At 60.2% G+C, this 18,198-nt stretch overlaps 1 protein-coding gene across 1 annotated transcript; it reads left to right on the top strand.

Moving 5' to 3' along the window:
* The first annotated feature begins 3,543 nt into the window (after positions 1-3,543).
* SLC4A3 (solute carrier family 4 member 3) lies at positions 3,544-17,714 on the top strand. The gene is made up of 23 exons (XM_061147902.1): positions 3,544-3,636; positions 3,792-3,935; positions 4,281-4,443; positions 5,025-5,299; positions 5,425-5,540; positions 5,945-6,144; positions 7,750-7,898; positions 8,056-8,236; positions 8,653-8,788; positions 9,071-9,254; positions 9,645-9,744; positions 10,207-10,391; positions 11,003-11,228; positions 11,414-11,632; positions 12,150-12,298; positions 12,480-12,674; positions 13,118-13,336; positions 13,912-14,001; positions 14,528-14,694; positions 15,162-15,415; positions 15,734-15,903; positions 16,062-16,235; positions 17,409-17,714. The coding sequence occupies exons 2-23, from the start codon at positions 3,885-3,887 to the stop codon at positions 17,484-17,486; spliced, it is 3,681 nt and encodes a 1,226-aa protein (XP_061003885.1). The 5' UTR covers positions 3,544-3,636; positions 3,792-3,884; the 3' UTR covers positions 17,487-17,714.
* Positions 17,715-18,198: the final 484 nt, after the last annotated feature.

Raw genomic sequence — 18,198 nt, 5'->3', positions numbered from 1 at the left:
GATCTCCTGGCAGTCCAAGGGACTCTCAAGAGTCTTCTCCAGCACCACAGTTCAAAAGCATCAATTCTTCGGTGCTCAGCTTTCTTTTTTTTTGGATTCATCTGGGTAGACAGCTGCATGCATTTTTATTTTTTTTTTATTATTATTTTTTTCTTTTTTTATTATTTATTTATTTATTTTTTATTAGTTGGAGGCTAATTACTTCACAACACTTCAGTGGGTTTTGTCATACATTGATATGAATCAGCCATCTTTATAGTCCTAACTCTCACATCCATGCATGACTACTGGAAAAACCATAGGGGACTGACAATTTACAGGTGCACTGGAGATAGGGGGACACAGTGGAAAAGCCTCCTGATGCCAGAAGATCTTAGTGGGAATAACGAAAGCACACATTGCTGTTAATAGGAGAAGTTGGTCTGAAAGAGCTGGGGCCATCGGCATCTCGCTCTCCACCCCAGAAGAAGCGATGAGCATGGGAAATCTCCCTCTAAGGGGAGATTTCACTCCATCTCACTCCCCAGGGGCTAGGGGATAGAGGAAGGGGCTTGCAAAGCTAGAGACCAAAGCTGAGTGGGGGCAGGGTGGGGGACTCCCCAACTGGGAAGAGGATGGGAGTCTGAGGGCCCTAGGATGAGACCTCTACTCAGGTTAATCCCTGGGGAGGATGGGGCCTCAGAGGGATGTTCTGCGGTGCCCTTAAGGCATCAATATCCAGGGACTAGGTTGGCAAGACCCTCCCCAAGCTGCCTCGGTATTAAAGTAGCTGCCATCTGATTTTACAAGCTAGAAGACGGAGCCCGAGGCCACGAGCAGGACCAGGTGTCAGAGGACCCTGGGAAATGTTCCCAAAGGTGGGGACTCCCAGGCTCCTGTTTACCTCTAAGGAAGGGTAGGCTCCACCAAAGCATGCAAGTTAGAGACTTGGAACCGAGTTACCTGGCTCAGAGTGATAACGGACCATGTATTAGCGTGCTGGGGCTGCCATAACAGAGTCCCATGAACAAAATGGCTTAAACAACAGAAGTCTGTTGTCTCGCAGCTCTGGAGGCTGAAAATTTGAGATCAAGACACCAGAAGGGCCGTGTTCCCTCTAAAGGCCCAAGGGAAGGATCTGTTCCCAGGTTCTGGTTGTTCCTGGGCTGGTGGCAGCTCAACTCCAAACTTCACACAGCACTCTCCCGAGTATGTCTGTGTCCACATTTCCCCTTTTTATAAGGATACCACTCAATACTCTGGCCACCTGATCCCAAGAGCCGACTCATTGGAAAAAAACCTGATGCTGGGAAAGATTGAAGGCCGGAGGAGAAGAGGACAGTATAGGATGAGAAGGTTGGATGGCATCACCAACTCAGTGGACCTGAGTTTGAGCAAGCTCCGGGAGACAGTGAAGTACATGGAAGCCTGACGTGCTGCAGTCCACGTGCTGCAGACACGACTCAGCAACAGAACAACTTTCATATTATAAAAGGAGCCCACCCTCTCCCAGTATAACCTCATTTCCAAATAAGGTCACCTTTGGAGGTACTGGGGATTAAGATTTCAACCTATGAATGGGTGGGGTGTGTGTGTGTGTCTGTGTGTGTCTGTGTGTGTGTGCATGCGTGTGTGCACGCGGGGGAGGGTGCACAATTCAACCTGTAACAGATGGGTCTCACACCCTGAGTTTCGGGGCACAGTTCACACACTCTACTTAAACCCAGCTGACTCTCATGTGGGCGTCTTGGTTCACCCTCCCCACACCCTATGAGCCTGGAAGGCTGACCACCTTTCCTCTGCTGAAAGAGGTTGGGAGCAGTAACGGGCGGTGGCCGGGACACATACTGAAGATGCCCTGTCAGCAGCCTGCTTCCCGGCTGCGACCGTGGCAGGGTCACAGCCTCCCTGAATCTCAGCTGTGATGAGGCCAAGAGGAGGATGGAGGGGGCCCAGACTGGACGCTGTGCTCAGCCGATGCTAGCTGCCTTCCCCTCTCCCTGCTGTTGACTCTGAATGTAGAAAACCTTCCTTCAGGTTGAGTGGAGACCCAGCTGCGGCCAGGGTTTTGTGGGTGTGTCAGTCATTCGGTTGTGTCCCATGCTTTTGCAACCCCAGAGGACTCTTGAGAGTCCCTTGGATGGCAAGGACATCCAACCAGTCCATCCTAAAGGAGATCAGTCCTGAATATTCATTGGAAGGACTGATGTTGAAGCTGAAACTCCAATACTTTGGCCACCTGATATGAAGAGCTGACTCATTTGAAAAGACCCTGATGCTGGGAAAGATTGAGGGCAGGAGGAGAAGGGGACGACAGAGGATGAGATGGTTGGATGGCATCACCGACTCAATGGACATGAGTTTGGGTAAGTTCCGGGAGTTGGTGATGGACAGGGAGGCCTGGCGTGCTGTGGTTCATGGGGTCGCAGTCGGACACGACTGAGCGACTGAACTGACTGACTGGACTGTAGCCCACCAGGCTCCTCTGTCCATGGGATTCTCCAGGCAAGAATACTGGAGGGGGTAGTCATTCCCTTCTCCAGGGATCTTCCTCACTAGGGATTGAACCCGGGTCACCTGCACTGCAGGGAGATTCTTTACCATCTGAGCCAGAGGGCAGGGCTGGGAGAGGGGAAATTACCCGTACAAGGTAACAGGGTTAAACCTCTTTTCCCACCTGGAGCCCATCATGCCCAGCACCCTGTATCCCACTCGCGATGTTGGTTACCCTCTCCTGGGTCTGGCCAGTGCCACTCTCCCCTGCCCATCAGCTCCATCCTGGTTCTCCCTGCACATCCTCCTAGGTTCTCCTAAGGATTCAGGGACGTGTCTTCATCAGCTGTAAAGCGAGGGGCAGTTAGGGGCATGTCAATGTGCTAGGGTGCCTAGTTTCATCCAGACCCCAGAGGGTCAAACTGGGATCCAGTGTAGCCTTCCAGAGACTTTGCCCTTGGGAAGGGAGAAGTGACTACTTCAGGGATTGGAGGAGGGGGGAGGTTGAGCAAACTGAGCCAGAGAATCTTAGAGCTGGAGGGAACTTTGGAACGCCCCTCTGGCTACGATGGAGAAACCAAGGCCCAGGGAGGGGAGGTAACTGCCAAGGTCAAATGTTGGGCGGTGCCCGGCAGCAGGAGCCAGGCATCTGGGGCTATGTCAGGACCGAAGGGACAGGTGGTGGGTGCTCCCCCAGGTCTGCGAGGAGGGGCTGGCGGCTGCGGAGGGGTCGCCTCCAGAACTCTTGCGGGGAGGGGAGGCTAAAAGCAAGGTTGGTGCGTGAATCTGGGGATTGTGGGAGTGGAGGGTGGCGCACGCGCCCGGGGCAACGCGTGGGGCGCGGGAGAAGGGGCTGGTGGAAAGGTGGGGTCCTGCGGGGGCCGGCGCGTGGGAGCCGGGCCGGCCAGGGCGGGGTGAGTCACCGCCCGCCCGCTCCCATTGTGCGGCCCAGCGGCGGCGGCGGCGGCGGCGGAGCTGCGGAGCCGAGCGCGAGGAGGTGGAGCCGCGGGCTGCGGGCTCCGGCGCCTGCGTCCGCCCGACTCCCCGCGGCCGCGGGCGCCCCCCGGCCGTCCGACCCTGCGTGGCGACAGGCCCTGGAGCCCGCGCCGGAGGGAGATGGGGCGCGGCGGCCGGCCCGGGCCTCGCACGCTCCGGAGCCCCGAGGTACCGCAGGGCGGGGCGGGGCGCGGCGCGCCCGGCCCGGGGGCGTCCGGGGTGCGGCGGGGCCTGGATGGGCGCTGGGGAGGCCGGGGGATCCGGCTCTTAAGAGAGGGAGGGGGCGGCGGGGCGAGACTCCTGACCCCGCCCTCCTTCCCCAGGGCTCCCCATTAGGTTCGCGCAGCGCCCCCTTCTTCTCACCCGGGTCACGGGTCCCTCAGTGAGTCCGAGCCTCCCAAGCCGCTTCTCCGGACATGGCCAACGGAGTGATCCCGCCACCCGGGGGCGCCTCCCCCCTACCCCAGGTGACTGACGCTCGCGGGGGTGGGAGAAGAGGAGGGGGAGGGACCGCAGGAGGAGGTGGGGGTGTCCTCTGGTCGACTCTGGGACACCCCCCAAACCCCGATCCAGGGATGGAGCTGGGCGGGGATATGGAGAAGGAGGAGGGTGGTCTTTTGGTATTTTTCCTGTCTGTTGACCCCTCTGGTCCCAAGCCCTTGAGAGCCCGGGAGGCTGACCCCAGTCTGGGCCTCAGGGAGTAGAAAATGGGGTCTGCTGGTCTCCCCCACCTCCACCTGGGGCTTGGAGTCGGGGCAGGTGTGTCAAGTTCATGGGTCGAGGGTCCTTAGGAGGGGCTGCTGGGTCTGCAGGTCCGGGTGCCCTTGGAGGAACCACCTCTGAGTCCAGACATGGAGGAGGACGATGACTTGGGCAAGACCTTGGCTGTGAGCAGGTTTGGGGACCTCATCAGCAAGCCCCCAGCCTGGGACCCCGAGAAGCCCAGCCGCAGCTACAGCGAGCGGGACTTTGAGTGTGGGTAGCCCGGGGACCCCTAGTGTGGCCGCCCTCACCGCCATCACCTTCATTTGCCACCATCACCGTGCTCACCACTGGCTGGGTCACCCAGGGCCATCTTATGCTGGACGCTGCGCTGGGCCACCACGCCGTGTTAAGTCATCCTGCCTCACTCACCCATCACCTGTCTGCCTGCCAGGGGAGCTGGGCCCCAGACCCAGGGGAGATGTAGGGAGATGGGCCTGAGGCTGCCCTTGGTGACCTTCATCTTCCTCAAGGCTCTGTCCTTCCCCCCTTTCCTCTTGGCCACCTCTCATCCTCTCCTTGTCTCGCCTGACTCCACCTTTACCTTCCTTGCTGTATGTATCCTGGCCTCTCATACCCCCATCCTCCCCTCTCCATCACTCCATCCCCCACTCTACCAGGCCTTATCCATGACAGGCTGTGGATACAGGTGTTGGGGGGAGCCTGACTCTGGAGGAAGGACCAGGGTGCCCTTCTTTGCGGCCTTGAGCTAGAATAATAAGGTGTGTGCCCCTAGGGTGGTGAGGGGTCCCCTTCTGCTGTGGGGGCCCCAACCGGCTCTCCTGCACCCCCAGTTCACCGACACACATCCCACCACACCCACCACCCGCTCTCGGCGCGCCTGCCTCCACCCCACAAGCTGCGGCGACTGCCCCCGACCTCTGCTCGGCAGACCAGGAGGAAGAGGAAGAAGGAGAAAACCTCTGCTCCCCCCTCCGAGGGGACCCCTCCCATCCAGGAGGAGGGGGGAACCGGAGTGGATGAGGAGGAGGAGGAAGAGGAAGAAGAGGGGGAATCTGAGGCAGAACCTGCGGAGCCCCCACCCCCAGGGTCCCCACCGAAAGCAAAGGTAGGGACCCCCGAAGGGGTGCTGGCTGCTCAGGGAGGGACGCGGGGAGGAGGGGAGGCTTGGCAGTGGGGGATTGAGGGGCTGGGTTGGAGCACGGACCCAGGGCACACGCGGTTTATCCACAGTTTTCCATCGGAAGTGACGAGGATGACAGTCCCGGCCTCTCCGGGAGGGCTGCCTTCACCAAGCCCCTGCCCTCGGTGGGCCCGAGCTCGGACAAGAGCCCCCAGCACTCGGTCAGGTACTGGCCCCAGGCCCAGCCCAGCGCAGGTCCCTTCCTGAACCCCAGAGAAGAAGCTGGGAGGAGATGAGAGAAGGGGGCAGAGGAGGCAGACAGGGTGTGCCCCTTCTCTGCATGAAGGACCAGGAGGAGAGGACCGGAGGATCGGCAGGGACAGTCTTCCAGGAGAGAGAGGGTGTTTGAGTGGAGAGGAGAATGGGACAAAGAGGACCTGGGGACCGGCATGATAGGCTCAGGAAGGTGGAGATAAGCTTTTTCTCTGCCCAGGAGAAGCCTGTGTTTAGTCCCCAGGGAGGCCATTCCAGCCCCATCCCAAGCTGGGGGAGGGTAGGGCAACCCCCTCACCTGGCCCATCTCCACGGAGCTTCCCTGCCAAGTTCAAGGTTGCCGTGTTGCCTCCTCAGCTCTCCTAGTCCCCGGGCCCGCGTCTCCCGAGTCACTGGAGAGAAGGGCCGACCGTGGAGCCCATCGGCCAGCTATGACCTGCGGGAGCGGCTGTGCCCGGGCAGTGCCCTGGGCGGCCCAGGCGGCCCGGAGCAGCAGGTGCCCACTGACGAGGCGGAGGCCCAGATGCTGGGCTCCGCAGACCTGGACGATATGAAGAGTGAGTGACACCCATTCCCAGGGGCGCCCAGCCTGTGAGGGACCTTGGAGAAGCTCGGTGCTCTCCCCTACCCAGGGCTGAGCCCCCTCTGCAGTATCGCTGCTTACTGGAATGTGGCCAGTGATGGGGAGCTCACTACTTCACTAGGCCATGCCTCGGGTGCCAGAGCTGAGATTTCCCCTGGCGAAACCTCTGCCCTTCCGTCCTGGTTGTGTCCTCTGAGTCACCCCTGGAATGAGGCAGCCCCCACGTGACGTTTAGAAACATCCTTGTACCCTCTCCCCCGAGGCTCCTCTCCTTGGGGCAGACTCTTGTTAACACCCCCGCCCCGAACCAGCCCCATGAGTCTGGGCCACTCATCTTGGTCCTGCCTCTCCCTGCGTTGGGGCCCCTCTGCTCCCACCACACCACCCTCGACCGGGCCTGGCTGTGATCTTGGCACATTCCTTCCATCTTATCAGTGCCCTGGTTTCTGTGGCACCTGTCATCACCCATGGGGCACTGTGCCCAGGCCAGGGGCATCGCCCACCCCTCCCTCCTCCCCCTTGGAACCACCGTGTGTCGGGGTGAGGGGGGGCAGTTGGAGGGAAGGCTTTGAGCTCAGTACGTCATGGAAAGTTGCCAGGGCCTGAGGACAGGGGCAGGAACAATCCGATGGCAGCAGGAGCAGCAGCGGCGGTGGCGGCGGGATGGGGGGGCCAGGGGGAGGGCGTGTTTACAGGCCCAGCGTGGGGGCTGGAAGCAGCAGGCAGCAGGCTTGGGGACCTGGGGAGTCGGGGTCGGGAGGCCCGGCCACTTGCAGTTCTGGTTGGACCAAGACCACCGCTGTCCAGGCGCCCATCTCTCCGGAGAGCCAAGGCTCTGGGAAGGAGCAGGGGCTGCAGCCTCGGCCATCTAGGGGATGACGAGCCCGCTGGAGGAGGTCACAGAGCCCAAGGGGGCATCGAGCCCTGGGCCCGGGGATGCTGAGGACCAGGGCCCTGGGAAGGCTCCAACCCCCAGCCCTCGAGACTCACTGACCTCAGAGGACTTAGAGATGTTTGTGCTGGACTTTGAGGACTATGACCTGTGGGAATCCATCAGGGGCCAACTGAGCCCCATGGCGGGGGGACTGGCTTGTGAGTAACTGGGCTGCTGGCCTTGTTCTGGCTCCGGGCCTGGAAGGGGCGCGTGGGGAGAGAGGGAGAGAAGCTCTGCCTGAGTGTACCCATGCGAGGGACGTGGGTGCCAGGGGGCACAGGCAGAGTCCTGAGGGTGCAGAGCCTGGGGACTTACTGTGGGTCCTGGCTCTACAGATTGAGAGGTGGCCATGGCAGGGGCTGTAGACTGGGTTGGGTGGGGGTCTGCCTTTTTCTGTGGCTTAGCCAGCGTCCCCTGTGTGACTTTGGACTTGTCCTGTCCCCTTTCTGAGCCTCAGTCTCCTCATGTATGAGATGCACCCCCCCCCCCCCCCACCGCAGACAATGTTGTTTTGTTGGCGTGGCCCCTGGGTGACTGTGGCGCCCCCTCCAAGTAGACTGGCTGGGCGGAGCTGGGGGAGCTGGCCATGACCCCGGGGGGCCCTGAGCTGGTGCCCTGGGACGGCTGAGCCCACCTTCTCCACAGGTCACCGGCTGGAGGACAACCCCGGCGTGCGGCGGCACCTGGTCAAGAAGCCGTCTCGGACGCAGAGTGGGAGGGGCAGCGCCGGTGGCCTGGCCCCCGTCCTGCGCAGGAAGAAGAAGCAGCAGCAATTTGACCGGCGGCCTCATGAGGTACCAGACCCCGTGGGGATGGGCCTTTCGGTCCCGCTTGCCTCTCTTCCCACCTTTTCCCTCCTTCCCTGCCTGCCTGGCCCATCACCCACATCCCCAGGACAGCCGGGCCCACCTGGCGGCCCCCCAGGCCCTCACCCCGGGCACCCCACCCCAGGTGTTTGTGGAGCTGAACGAGCTGATGCTGGATCGCAGCCAGGAGCCCCACTGGCGGGAGACGGCCCGCTGGATCAAGTTTGAGGAGGATGTGGAGGAAGAGACGGAGCGCTGGGGGAAGCCCCACGTGGCCTCGCTCTCCTTCCGAAGCCTGCTGGAACTCAGGAGGACCATAGCCCACGGTAGGGGCGCTGCAGAGCTCGGCCGGGGCCAGGCTGCCCAGCTCCCAGGACGATGCCCTGGGGCCGGGCGAGGTCTGGCTGCCCCTCGGGAATGTGGGGTCTACACAGTCGTACTCTGAGGGGCGGGGCTGTGCATGGGGACCTGGCTCTATCCCTGGGGCACAGTAGGTATCTGTCCAGGCAGTAAGCGGACAGATGACCCCTCTCTGGGCAAGGAGGGGCGGTGCCCTCACCCCTGCTCTCTTTTCCATCCCTTTCGGGCTGGGTTGTGGCCACGTGGGACTGTGTATCTGCCTGGGCACATGGGATGCTATGCTCACCCGGCATACTTGCCTGCCCCTGGGGGAGCAAGGCCACTGGGAGGGGTGTTTCTATATCTAACGGGAATGAGATCCCTTCCCCGTCTGTTCCCCCAGGGGCTGCCCTTCTCGACCTGGAGCAGACCACTCTGCCAGGCATTGCACACCTCGTGGTGGAGACCATGATTGTGTCTGACCAGATCCGGCCGGAGGACAGGGCCAGTGTCCTTCGCACTCTGCTGCTGAAACACAGGTGCCAGGGTGGGGTGCCTGGGAGGGGGGATGGCCTTCAGGTTCAGCTGCCTTCCAGGAGCACAGACTCTCTCAAGAGGCTCTTTCCCGTCTGCTTGAATACCTCAAGTGACAGAGAGCTCATTCCTTCACCCTTTAGAAAATATCAACCATTAGAAAGTTCCTAATTACACTGAGGCAGAGAGAATGGAGGCCCCGACCCTCCATATCTCATTTCCCCATGACCTCAGGCCACCAAGGACCTCTCCTGCTCACCTGCCTGCCCCCTCTGCCCTCTCTCCAGCCATCCCAATGATGACAAGGACAGTGGCTTCTTTCCCCGAAATGCGTCCAGCTCCAGTGTGAACTCCGTCCTAGGGAATCACCACCCAACCCCCAGCCACGGCCCTGACGGTGCAGTGCCCACCATGGCCGATGACCTGGGGGAGCCAGCCCCTCTCTGGCCTCATGACCCTGAGGCCAAGGAGGTCAGTTGCCTTGCTCTGACCTGGGCTGGGGGACAGCAAGGGTTTCATTGAGTGGATCAGGAAGGTTGGATGCCTGGTGCCAAGCTAGGCATGGAGAAACAGGAGGTTTAAGTGGGATCATGGGGCAGGGCCAGGGGAGCCACTTAAATAAGATAAAGCTGCGGTGGTGGTGGGGCTTGGAGGAGGGGTCCAGATCCTGGGCTGGTCCCCTCCTGATGTGGGGCATATCACCAGGAGCCCCCACCCTGGCTGGGTTGGGGGGGTGGCGGGGAGAAAGCAAGGCCCAGATCCAGGGGTTGGAGGCAGAGTCCAGGCCTGGAGTGAGGGATGGGAGGGCCTGCCACGGCCTCCGGTCTGGGTCCCAGCCCTATTCCAGTTCTGCGTCCTCAGAAGCCCCTGCACATGCCCGGGGGAGATGGTCACCGGGGGAAAAGCCTGAAGCTGCTGGAGAAGATCCCTGAAGATGCTGAGGCTACTGTTGTGCTCGTGGGTAAGGAGGGCTGGGTGCTGGGGATAGGGGTTACGGGGCGTGGATGCCTCCACGCTTGTCTGCTTGTCTTGACTTTGGCCTGCAGGCTGCCTCTTCCATTCCAGTCAGGCCCTCAACCTGCCCCTTCTCTTCCTCTCAGCCCATCTTGCCCCAACCTTTTCTTCCCTAATCCTCTGTCTGCTTCTTGTTCAGTTTTCTGCTGTCTTGGCCTGCTGCTATTCTATATAGCACCTTTGTGAGAATTAGACAAAGGCAACTCTTCCTTAATACCCTTGATCTCCACCTGTTGGTAAATTATAATAAATATACAAACATATAAACAAACAGGGCTACTTTAGATTGGGGTTCCTTTGTGCAGTGTGCAACCTGCTCAACTGTACATGATGGCCCCAAATAGCCCCTGCAGGGCCTGCCTTGACCTCTCCCCTTGGCCCAGCACCCTGTGCCTTGCTCTCCCTCCAGGCTGTGTGCCTTTCTTGGAGCAGCCAGCGGCTGCCTTTGTGCGCCTGAATGAGGCCGTGCTCTTGGAGTCTGTGCTTGAGGTCCCCGTGCCAGTTCGCTTCCTCTTCGTGATGCTGGGGCCAAGCCACACCAGCACCGACTATCACGAGCTTGGGCGGTCCATTGCCACCCTCATGTCTGACAAGGTGGGTCTTGTTCCCCGGAGCCCTGTTTGTTCCCCGTCCCTCTTACTGCCCCCCAGTGGCACCCACAAATGCAGGGGTGCTTCGGCCCCCCTGGATGGAGACAGTACTCTGGAGTGGTGGAGGCAGCTGTGAGCTGAGACAGAAAAGGGAGCTGGGACACAGGGAGGTGGATGCAGGAGAGAAGCCCAGACTCTGAAGCTTTGGATGTGACAGGAGACTTGAAAGGGAGGCAGGATCCTCCAGGGCTTGGACAGGAGGGCCCTCTAGCCAGGGATGGTGTTTGAAATACTTACTGACCAGCAGGCTGTGGGCACTCTCCAATCAGAATGGAGGTTGGATTGGTAAGGCCATGCCGGGTGTCACTGTTGCATTGTGGAAAAGTCTGGAGGTTCTCCCAGGGGGATAGAGAACGCTCCCTGGGGTGAGGGGTGGTGTTCAGGGCCGTGGCTCCCTGCCAGAAGGGACCTGAGTCATAGCTCTGACCAGCATCCTGGACCTGTGTGTGTGGCTGAACATCCCCCTTGCCTCTGGCTCTGTGATGGCCCAACACCTCCTCCCTGAAGGCCCCCTCCCTGGGCTGTGGGCTCAGCCCCTGCCTCTCCTGCCCCCAGCTGTTCCACGAGGCTGCCTACCAGGCGGACGACCGGCAGGACCTCCTGAGCGCCATCAGCGAGTTCCTGGATGGCAGCATCGTGATCCCCCCGTCCGAGGTGGAGGGCCGAGATCTGCTGCGCTCTGTGGCTGCCTTCCAGCGCGAGCTGCTCAGAAAGCGCCGGGAGCGTGAGCAGACCAAAGCCGAGCTCACCACCCAGGGTGGCTACGTGGCCCCCGGGAAAGGTCTGACCCTATGGGGCCCAGGGCCCCCCCGCACCCATGTCTCCTTGGCCCCGTCTGACTCCTGAGTCCTGCACTCCGGCTTCTAATCCCAGACCCATGACTCTGCCCTGGGACCTGGGCTGGGAAGGATGCGGCCCAGGATCTGCTCCCAGCACAAGGTTCCAGCAGCCCCTGTGTTCCCCCAGAACTGTCGATGGAACTGGGGAGCTCTGAGGCCGCCCCTGATGATGACCCCCTGCTGCGGACCGGCTCGGTGTTTGGGGGGCTTGTCCGGGACGTGAAGCGCCGGTACCCCCACTACCCCAGTGACCTGCGGGACGCCCTGCACTCCCAGTGCGTGGCCGCCGTGCTCTTCATCTACTTTGCTGCCCTCAGCCCCGCCATCACCTTCGGGGGGCTGCTAGGTGAGGGGCAGGAGGAGAGGTGAGGGGACTCAGTGTCACCTGCAGTATTCCTGGGCCAGGGGGTCCCGTGATCACTTCTGGGATGCCTGTAATGTGAGAGGGAGTGGGGCATCTGGTGACCACCCTGGGGGGCTGGTGCTGACGGTGGTGAGGGGCCCTGTCTACCACTCTGGAGAGTGCTGCTCTGTATTTCCTAGGTCCCCAGGTTAGGGGAGGGCTTCCCTGGTGGCTCAGATGGTAGAGAATCCGCCTGCAATGGGGGGAGACCTGGGTTCGATCCCTGGGTTGGGAAGATTCCCCTGGAGGAGGGCATGGCAGCCCGCTCCGGTATTCTTGCCTGGAAAAATCCTCATGGACAGAGGAGCCTGGCGGGCTACAGTCCAGGGGTCACAAAGAGTCGGGCATGACTGAGCGACTCAGCACAGCACAGCACAGGTTAGGGGAAGCTAGATGAGAAAGGGGGGCCAGGGGGAAGGAGCCGGGCCACGGCCACCCCACTGACCCTCGATCGCTCCAGGAGAGAAGACGGAGGGGCTGATGGGTGTGTCTGAGCTGATCGTGTCCACGGCTGTGCTTGGCGTCCTCTTTTCTCTGCTGGGGGCCCAGCCGCTGCTCGTGGTCGGCTTCTCGGGGCCACTGCTCGTCTTCGAAGAAGCCTTCTTCAAGGTGACTGCCACCCAGTCCCTCCCCAGGGGTCACTGGCTCTACCTGGAGCCCCTGGCCCAGGTGATGGGCCTCCGGGGTGGCTCCCCCCCACCTCGGGTTTCGCCTGTCCCGCCTGTCCCGTGGGGCCCTGATAGCCAGGGCAGACGGCTGTGGGTAAGTGCCTCTCTCTGCGGATCTCTAGTTCTGCCGGGCCCAGGACTTGGAGTATCTCACGGGCCGTGTGTGGGTGGGCCTCTGGCTGGTGGTGTTCGTCCTCGCCCTGGTGGCCGCGGAAGGCAGCTTCCTGGTCCGCTACATCTCGCCTTTCACCCAGGAGATCTTCGCCTTCCTCATCTCGCTCATTTTCATCTATGAGACCTTCCACAAGCTCTACAAGGTGGCAGCCCCCAGAGGTCTTGGGGGTGGGTTTACGTCGGGGCTGGGCAGCGCCCTGGGTGGGGTGCGGAGCACTGGAGGGCGAGGGGACAAGGAGGAAGGCTCTGTAGGTTGTGGGCATGGGGGGTGAGGATGCGCTCAGCCCGATCTGAGCTGAAGTGCAGGTGCCAAAGCCAGAGGTTTAAAGTCTGGGTTTCGCCTGCACCTGTATGTGATGAAAGGGGGGCCCTGTCAGTGCTTCTGGGCTGGGGGTCCTTGGGTCACTGTGTGTAGAGGAGCGGCGTGAGTGTGTGTGTGAGATGGAGCTGGATGTCCTGTGTTACGTCGCCTGCCCACGTGTGGGAGGGGAGGGGCCCGCCCTCTCCCTCACAGGTGTGTACTGATGCTGTGAAGTCAGGCTCACCTACCCAGGTGAGCACCGGGGCAACCTTGTAACCCACCCAGGTCTTCACGGAGCACCCGCTGCTGCCATTCTACCCGCCCGAGGGAGGCCTGCGGGCGGAGCTGGACCTGAATGCGAGTGCCCTGCCCCCCACCGAGGGGCCGCCCGGCCCCAGGAACCAGCCCAACACGGCTCTGCTGTCCCTCATCCTCATGCTGGGGACCTTCCTCATCGCCTTCTTCCTGCGCAAGTTCAGAAACAGCCGCTTCCTGGGCGGCAAGGTGTGTGATCGGCGGGAGTGGGGCCTGTAGAGCCCCCGTGGGTGTCCCTCGGTTCCTGCTGGCACCACCAGGCTCCGCTCTGGAGAGGAAGGGCTCCTCCCTTCTCCTGGTCAGGGGAGACCCCAGCCAAGTCCATGCAGCCCCCCGCCCCCTGTCTGAAGCCCTCAGAGAAGTGTGACCAGGAGAGGAGTGCCCTCCTGGGCTGGGTGGGCACCTGTGGGGTTTAAAGGTTCAGGTCAGGAGACTTCTGGCTCCTGCTCAGGCTTCCCTGGTAGCTCAGCTGGTAAAGAATCTGCCTGCAGTGCAGGAGAGTGGAGTTCGATCTCTGGGTTGGGAGGATCCCCTGGAGAAGGACAAGGCAATCCACTCCAGTATTCTTGCCTGGGGAATCCCATGGACAGAGGAGCCTGCTGGGCTACAGTCCATGGGGTCACAAAGAGTCAGACAGAATGGAGCAACTAATGCTGCTACTACAGCAGGCTCAAGAAGGGTCTGGGTAATAAGCCCCCATGTCAGTCTCCTGACCCTTCCCTTATCCCCCTTTGGCTCCCTTCCCCTGACCGGTCCTTCTCAAGGCTCGCCGCATCATCGGGGACTTCGGCATCCCCATCTCCATTCTGGTGATGGTCCTGGTGGATTACTCCATCACAGACACCTACACACAGGTGAGTGAGCCCCAACCCCCTCTGGCAGCTGGTTCTCACCCCCAGGACCTTGACAGGGTGGCCATAACAGGTCCCCACTGCCCCAGCAGCCAGTCAGGGCTGGAACCCAGCTTTCCTAGTGGAGTGGCTACATGCTGGTGCCACACACGGGTGGGTGGCTGGGGTTTCAGAAGCAGCCGTGTGGTCCAGCTGTGGAGGCCAGCAGGAGGTCTGGGGCTGTGTGCGACCCTTAGTCAAGAATCTTGGAGGAACCGGTGTGGGACTGGGGGCAGAATGACAGGTGCCCCCAGAGCAGGTCTCCTGACAGCTCCCCTGGGGCTCAGGGAGAAGGTGGATCATTTCCTCATTCACTGCCAGAACCTTGGAGGGACAATGACTTTGGAGGATTACAGAACTAATTTTCCCCAAAGCTGTTCACATCCCAATTCCCTGGAGCCCTGGTGCCGGGGACACAGAGCTGGGTGGGAACAGCTGCTACGTGGAGTGGCTGGCGTCCCCGAACCCAGTCTTCCTTCTGGCCGTGCAGAAGCTGACGGTGCCCACGGGGCTCTCGGTGACCTCCCCCAGCAAGCGCACGTGGTTCATCCCGCCCCTGGGCAGTGCGCGTCCTTTCCCACCCTGGATGATGGTGGCGGCCGCTGTGCCCGCACTCCTGGTCCTCATCCTGATCTTCATGGAGACACAGATCACTGCGTGAGGGGACGGGGCGGGCCCGGGGCGGAGGAGGTGGGGGAGGAGTGGAGTCGTGGGACTGGCAGCCTCCTGAGGGGGGGGGGCGGGTCCCTGGGCCTGGGGCATGGTGTCCCCATGGTGCTCTGAGAGGATATCTGTCTGTTGCCACCACCACTTGCAGGGTGGCACTTGACGGTCCTCAGAACGTGCTGGCAGCACGCTCTCTCAGTCAGGGATCCTCACATGTGTCTCATTTTGGTTAAACCACAATGACGTGGTGAGAACTGGCATCTGGCTTTTGTGGTATTTGAATATCCACAGTATTGGGAATTTGCCTCAAACTTGCTTAAATGTGAGAACTTCAGTTTGAGAGCTTGGAAGAGAAAGCTGGCAGGTCCTGGCGGACAGCTTCCGCTCTGCATGTCCTCCGCCCACTTCTGGTCCCCGCTGTGTGTGCCCACCTGCCCGTCACCCCTGCTCTCCCCCAGGCTCATCGTTAGCCAGAAGGCACGGAGGCTGCTCAAAGGCTCTGGCTTCCACCTGGACCTGCTTCTGATCGGCTCCCTGGGTGGGCTCTGTGGGTTGTTTGGGTTGCCCTGGCTCACAGCCGCCACCGTCCGCTCAGTGACCCACGTGAACGCGCTGACTGTTATGCGCACTGCCATTGCGCCCGGCGACAAGCCCCAGATCCAGGAGGTGCGGGAGCAGCGGGTCACTGGAGTGCTCATCGCCAGCCTTGTAGGTGAGAGCGCCCGTCTTGTAAAGCCCCGGCCCCCACCCCACAGACTTGCCTTCTGGGACCTGAAATCCTTTCTCCATCCCCGACTTGACCCAGATCTCTTCTGAGTTTCCAAATGCATCATGAATAGCCCTGGCTCTGACCCCAGACCTGTTCCTTGACACTCCACGTTCCTTGGTTCTCTGTCCAGCTCTATCTTCTCTTGGTCGCAGTGACTGCACAGGCTCATCCGTCCCCACAGGGGCTGTTGGAGGGGTCCCGTGGGTGTCTGTCTTCTCCAGGCCTGTCCATCACCATGGGGGTGTCTATGTCCTCCTCCAGGCCTGTCCATCGTCATGGGGGCTGTGCTACGTCGGATCCCACTGGCCGTGCTCTTTGGGATTTTCCTGTACATGGGGGTCACGTCACTGTCTGGTATCCAGCTGTCCCAGCGTCTACTGCTCATCCTCATGCCGGCAAAACACCATCCCGAACAGCCCTATGTGACCAAGGTAGGGCCGGGAGGCATGGAGATGGGGAGATGGGGTAATGGGGGGGGACTCTGAGGGATCCCAGCACTGGAGATGAACTCGATGACTCCAGAGGATAAGTTCGAACCTGCGGAGCCGAGTCCCCAAGGATGTGGTGAGACCCGACACCTGTTCCCCAGGTGAAGACCTGGCGGATGCACCTCTTTACGTGCATTCAGCTGGGCTGCATCGCACTGCTCTGGGTGGTCAAGTCCACGGCGGCCTCACTCGCCTTTCCCTTCGTGCTGCTGCTCACAGTGCCTCTGAGGCGTTGCCTTCTGCCCCGGCTCTTCCAGGACAGGGAGCTGCAGGCGGTAAGGGATGGTGCTTGGGTCGGTCTTAGGGGGCCTGGGCCCTGGATCAGGGAGGCCTGGCTCCCAGTCTCTCTGTTGTGTGACTGATCTTCTGAAATCTCAATGGGGCTCCTGGGTTTCTGGTAGCTCAACTGGTAAAAAATCTGCCTGCAATGCAGGAGACCCCAGTTGGATTCCTGGGTTGGGAAGGTCCCTTGGAGAAGGGATAGGCTACCCGTTCCAGTATTCTTGGGCTTCCCTGGTGGCTCAGTTGGTTAAAAATCCACCTACAATGCGGGAGACCTGGGTTCGATCCCTGGGTTGGGAAGATCCCTTGGAGGAGGGCATGGCAACCCATTCCTATATTCTTGCCTGAGAATCCCCATGGACAGAGGAGCCTGGCAGGCTTTAGTCCATGGGGTCAGAAAAAGTTGGACACGACTGAGCGACTAAGTACAGCACAATGGGGCTGCTAATAGATTCTCCCTTATGAAATTGTGGTGAGGATTAAACACGAGTCCAGGTAAAGCAATGAGAAGGGTGGTTTGGCGTGAAGGAAGCAGAGGCTCTTGGAGACAATTGTGCAGGTTGTGTCCTGAACAAAAGCACACAGCTGAGGGACGGGTCGGTGGCGGGGGTGGCATTGAAATCCATCCTGAGCCTTGCTTCGGTCAGCTGGAGCAGGCATCCCCACTTCCCAGGATCTAATGCCTGATGATCTGACGTGGAGCTGATGTAATAATAATAATGGAAATACTGTGCACAATAAATGCAATGTGCTTGAATCAGCCCGAAACCGTCTCCACCCGCCACCCCCATCCCATTCTGCGGAAAACCTGTCTTCCGCGAAACTGGTCCAGGCTAGGATCCTCTGAGCTAGAGGAAGGGGCATCTTTTTGAAAATGTCCATTCACACATGGTGTACAAAGGCACCCCAGGAGCTCGGAGCACCAGGAAAGTTTTTCTGTGTGCTAGCTGCTATCATCATCATCATTATTAGGAGGCATCACTAGGGGGTGACCCGAAGCTTTTGACCAGAGGGAGGTGCTTCAGCCTGGGGCCATGGTCCCTGTAGACCGTGAGGCTGGAAAGGTCTGGGGGCAGTGAGGGCTGCCAGCCAGAGGAGGAGCTGGTGAGTGGGAGGCGGCAAGCCCACTTCCCCTGCCTTTCCCAACTTTCCACTCCCTTCTACAGCTGGACTCTGAAGATGCTGAACCAAACTTTGATGAAGATGGCCAGGATGAGTACAACGAACTTCACATGCCCGTGTGATCCTCCACCACGGTGCCGCTGGGCGACCCTGACACCTTAGTGATCAACACCTGGGCCCCAGTCAGAGCCCAACCCCAGGGCCAGCTGGCTCCTCATGACCCAGAGACGTGCCTGGAACCACTACTGTTGCCTCGGCCAGAAGGACCCCCTGACTCTATCCCAGGCGCTGACCTCGTCTCACCCAGGTCCTTTCACAGACCAGACCGGCACAGGCTTTGAGCTCATTATAACCACACTCCTTGTCTTGTGTCTGCTTCACTTTCTTGGTTCCCTTTCTGGTTTTTCGGGTCATACTTACCATCTGGAATTGGAAGTATTCTGTTTTCAGGGTCATCAAAATCAGAGTTTTGAGGCAAGGACAGAATTCTTGGGTGAAAGGGAGAGAATCAAGACCACAAAAGATCAGAGTTGGGCCTTATCACCCACCCCCAACCCTACCCCCCACTCCTCTGAAGTATAGTTCAGCTGCTGGAGGCTCAAGGTCTGGCTTAAGGTCATTTGCCATTAATGCAGCCCCAGTTTAGAAGGGGAGGGAGGGAGAGGGGAGAGAGCAGGTTGCTCTGCTTTAGCCACTAGGGAAACCAGAGCGTCCCAATGACTGTGGAGCTACTGAGGGGAATGGAAAATGTTTATTTTCTTTTCATGATCCTGGACATTCCGAAGAGCTGGGACAGTAGCTGCCCAGTCCCCTAGACGCCAGGGTGGAGCTGGA

Source organism: Dama dama, chromosome 8, assembly GCF_033118175.1.
Source record: "Dama dama isolate Ldn47 chromosome 8, ASM3311817v1, whole genome shotgun sequence".
In the NCBI taxonomy this organism is placed as follows: domain Eukaryota; kingdom Metazoa; phylum Chordata; class Mammalia; order Artiodactyla; family Cervidae; genus Dama; species Dama dama.
This window is presented reverse-complemented; position numbering and strand designations above follow the sequence as displayed.